This window comes from Corapipo altera, unplaced genomic scaffold (assembly GCF_003945725.1).
Source record: "Corapipo altera isolate COAL_440 unplaced genomic scaffold, ASM394572v1 89825, whole genome shotgun sequence".
Taxonomy (NCBI): Eukaryota; Metazoa; Chordata; class Aves; order Passeriformes; family Pipridae; genus Corapipo; species Corapipo altera.
In genome coordinates, this window is record NW_020887234.1 from 1 (window position 1) to 4,505 (window position 4,505).

Consider the following 4,505-nt stretch of genomic DNA (forward strand, 5'->3'; position numbering starts at 1 on the left):
ACAATGTGCCCATAGTTGTTGTTCATCATGGCTGGCAGAAAAGCTCTTGTCGTCTTCAAAGTAAGTCAAGAGGCAAAAATGCAGGGGGCAGGAAGGAAGAGAAGAACAATGTTTTCTTAGGCATATTCAGCACTGACCCTGAATATCAGTCATTAAGAGACTAATGCTTTGTGCTGCACAGCACCTCACAATCTGAGAGCCCCAGGGATACCTGTTCTCTGATCAGCTGGTGCATCTGGCAACCTGCTCTGCAAATGTTTCAGGAAGTCTGAAGCTATAAACAGGATCTCGTTTTCACATCTTTTCTCTGCTGCTTTTTAGGTTCCAGGTCTCACCGGCAATGCTGAGAGTGTCTCACCCCCAGCACGTACAATAAAACACATGTCAACCTGCAGCTTCTCTTCAGCTGCAAACAAATATTGCTTAACAGCTGAACCCCCCCCACTCTGTAAGCCCCAGTACAGCTCTGACACATGCTGCACATGAGGCTGTCACCAGCCTGCTCAGATCAGCAAGAGGCTGTTCAAGTTTCCCAAGGGTGCCCCTGTGCTGTACACATCCAAATAGCACTTTGGTAACTCACTGGTAATAAACGTTACTTTAAATAGGTCTCCTCAATGGGTATGCCCTGGAGGTATGGAGATGGTAGTGGCCCTTACCCACATGTGAGCCAGGATGTTGACTTCAAACATTCTTTCTATCTGGTGGTCCTGAGTTGAGAGCAGGTCTGCAGCTGTGATCACACCAGCATTGTTCACCAGGATGGTCACATCCCCAATTTCCTTTTTCACCTTTTGGAGACAAAACAAAGGCCCAGAAGTGTGTCTGTCATTCATTATATAAAAAACCCCAAATAAAAAAATGCAAGGCTGCAGAAGATGAGCAATAATTAATTTATTTCTTACCATTATTTCTTTTATGGAGAGGAAGATCACAGTACCTTTCTAGATGTGGCAGAAACTGTGAGGTAATTACCATGAGATCTAGTTTAGATCTGATTCTTCTCCCTTAAATAATTACTGCCAAAATTTATTGTCTTCCACGCATTGCGCACACACACAGTTTGGACTGTGTAGTCACAGCTGGGACTAGGGAGGTACAGACAGTTTTGAGCCAGCTGGACCATAACCTTTACAATAAAATGTTTCATATGTCCTCAGTGCTGCCTGTGTTTCTTCAGAGGCTGGAACTCTCCAGAGCAAACCTGGCAGTGAGGAATGATACCCTGGAGCCTCACTAAAGGGTGTGATCTTGGAAATGCCTCACCACTCTGTGTACAGAGAGCAGCGAGGAGTGGGGAGGTTCCAAGGCCTTCCATGATTTGCGTGCAATGTCTCTTCTCCAGCTGTCCCGGCTTTTCTGGAAATGGAGTGTGTTTGGGTGAGCCTCTGTCCATGCCCCTGCTGCCCTACCTTCTCTGCAGCGCTGTAGATCTCCTCCCGTTTGCTGCAGTCCACCACGAAGGTTTCAACAGTGGCCCCCAGACCCTTGCATTCTGCTGCCGTCTCCTCAACGCCGTGCTGGAAGGGGCAGAAAAGAAAGACACTCCTGCACAACTGTGCCCTGCTGAAGATGTCTCTTAATTGTGTCACCACTGCCAGGCCCCTGAGCAGTTCACAGCCACCCAAGGTCAGAGCTGTAGGTGGGATCCTTGGGAGGACAGCTACTCCAGCCTTAAATTTTGGACCTGTGTATACTGACTACCAAAAAGGAAATAATAGAATCATAGAATGACTTGGGTTAGAAGGGACCTTAAAGATCACCTCATTCCAACACCCCTGCCATGGGCAGAGACACCTTTCACTAGATGAGGTTGCTCAGAGCTCCATCCAACCTGGTCTCAAACACTTCTAGGAATGGAGCATCCACAGCTTCTCTGGGCAACCTGTTCCCATGCCTCACCACCCTCACAGTAAAGAATTTCCTGCTAATATCTTATCTACACCTATTCTCTTTCAGTTTGAAGCCATTCCCCCTTGTCTTGGCACTACATGCTCTTGTAAATCATCTTGCTCCATCTCACCTTTTTCTAGGCTTCCTTTAGGTACTGGAAGGCCACAATTAGGTCACTCCAAAGCTCTCTCTTTTCCAGGCTGAACAATCACAATTCTCCTAGCCTGAGGAGTGTAGCAACAAGAGCGAGTTTGCCTTGGTAAGGCACACTTAACTAGGCTGCAGAAAGTGGGCACACAGTGCCTATCACAGCACAGCAGGCAGACACCGTGAGTGTAAACAGAGCTCCTCAAACACAGCCTGTCTGGCACCCAAGATATGAGAAGTTTTATGTGTGAGAGGTTTTATGTGTTTCTGTATTCACAGACTGGGTGTGAGAAGAGAGGTGCCCTCCACAGTTGTATTGGGTCTGTCCCTATAGCAGCCTCACAGTGCTGTGCTTTGCGTTGGTAGCCAGAAGGGTGTTGATAACACACCAGTGGTTTGGCTAGTGCTGAGCAGCACTGGCACAGCATCAGCACTGTCTGTCCAACATTCCCCTCCCATCAGTAGGCGGGGGGTGGGCGAGATCCTGGGATGGGACACAACTAGGACAGCTGACCCAAACTGACCAAAGGAATATTCCAAACCACGTGATGTCAGCTCAGATATAACAGCTAAGAAAAGAGGAAGGGGGGGGTATCCGTTTTTTATGACGTTTGCCTTATGGAGCAACTGCTACGTGTGCTGAAGCCCTGCTTTCCAGGACGTGGGTGGACATTGCTTGCAGATGGGAAGTAGAGAACAAAATACTTTTATTTCTCTTTGCTTGCGCATGCACAAAATTTCGTCTCCGCTTTAGTAAACTGCCTTATCTCAGCCTGCAAGTCATTTTCCATGCTGTTTTCTCTGGCCAGTGCAGCTGAAAAGGGGGAGTGGATTGCTGGGCACCTGGCGTCCAGCCAAGGTCAAACCCACCACACCAGTGCATGAAGTAGAAGGACATTTCTTATGGAATGGCACTTGACACACACAGAAGAGAAGCTCATCCATCAACCCACTAAAACAGGGAAGAAGTGACTTGGGCGTAGCCTTGTCCCCAGGTGCCAGAAAGCCATGCCAGTGGTGGCCTGTGCAGTGAAAGGCCCCAGGTCACAAATAGCCTGGGACAGCTCAGCACCTGACATTACCTGTGCAGGTCCCTGCAGTGGGTGATTGGGCAGCTGCCCTCAGTCCTGGCTGCTGCTTAAGGCTGAGAGCCCCCAGGAAGGAGGCCTTGGACTAGGCAGCTGGACTGGAGAAGCATAGTCCTAAATCCTCTGGAATCCACCATTCCTTTGGTATCGTATATCAGTTCCTCCTTACACCCACCCTTACAGTCTATTTCCCAGCACCACAGCCAGGTGTCGCTCGCTACTAAATTTATTCCTTAATCCCTGAATTCCATCCAGAGAACATGGACAATGCTCTCCTTTGCTGTAGCCCTGTACACATCAGAAGAGCAGTGCTGTGCCTCCTGCCACACCTCCAGTGTCTGGTCTTAGCTATAATGGGCAGCATGAACAAACACTGAAAATGTTCTACAGTACCTTCCCTGTTTATACAACCCCTTATCCTTGGTCTTGGATTTTGTGGGGGTTTCTTTGTTTGTTTGTGGTGGGCTGGGTTTTGTTTTTGCAGCTTCAGGACCACAGGATGAACTCCTCTCCTGACCCACTGTGTCAGAAACCTTTCCCACTCTCTGCTCTCCAACCTCTCACCCTCTCTGTACAGCTGCTTGCACCTACACACACTTGGCCTTGATCCCTACTGACTGCCAAGATGCACATTTGTACCTGTCCATCCTCCACTTGCCAAGGTCTTTTTGCGTTCCAGTCAAATTATCTGAAACACTTTGGGCCAGTATGAACATTCAGCAAGGAGCCATCTACACTTGTAGCTGCCCCAGAGGGCAGCAGGGCTCACACCCAGCTCAGCACAGCAATGCTGTCGATACGAGTAAAGAGAAAACACACCCTCCAGCAATGTATGCAAAACGCCTGAGGCCAGAGACGCTCAGCGGAGGCAAACCTGCTCCTCAGTGGAAGCAGGCTGCTGGTCTCGGCGTGCTCCGCCTGCCAGCCCGGGCAGCGGTTCCAGCAGCAGCTCTCGGAGCACGCACTTCCCTCTCGCAGGGGCTCTGCCAGGCGGTGCCTGCTCCCTCGCTGAGCAGTGCCGAGGAACTGCGGGACCCAGAGCCCTCCATCCTCTGCTGCCAGCGGGGCCAAACCCTCTCCTGGCGCTCAGCGGGCCAGTCAGAGCCGGCCGTGAGCCGACGGCAGCGGAGGGGGAAGGAGCTGCTGTGGATGCAACCTGACGATGCCCTTCTTACGCTCTTGAACCCCATCGGGCTCGGAGGTGAAGGAGTGAGGACACAGCTGTGCCATTACCTTGCTGATGTCCCAGAGGACCAGCCTGCTCTGGCGCTTGGCGAACTCGAGGGCGGTCGCTCTGCCGACGCCATGGCCAGCACCCGTGATGAGCACAAGCTCTCCGCTGACAGACTTCCTCCTCACGGGGACAAACAGCTTCAC

The 4,505-nt window shown here is 50.7% G+C and overlaps 1 protein-coding gene across 1 annotated transcript; it reads right to left on the bottom strand.

The window, feature by feature from the left end:
* Positions 1–5: 5 nt before the first annotated feature.
* LOC113941517 (estradiol 17-beta-dehydrogenase 11-like) lies at positions 6–4,502 on the bottom strand (the record flags this gene model as incomplete). Its single annotated transcript, XM_027632669.1, has 4 exons — positions 6–53; positions 660–791; positions 1,413–1,520; positions 4,362–4,502. Coding segments are annotated over 4 exons (429 nt in total), but the record flags the coding sequence as incomplete, so codon positions are not given.
* Between the last annotated feature and the right edge of the window lie 3 nt (positions 4,503–4,505).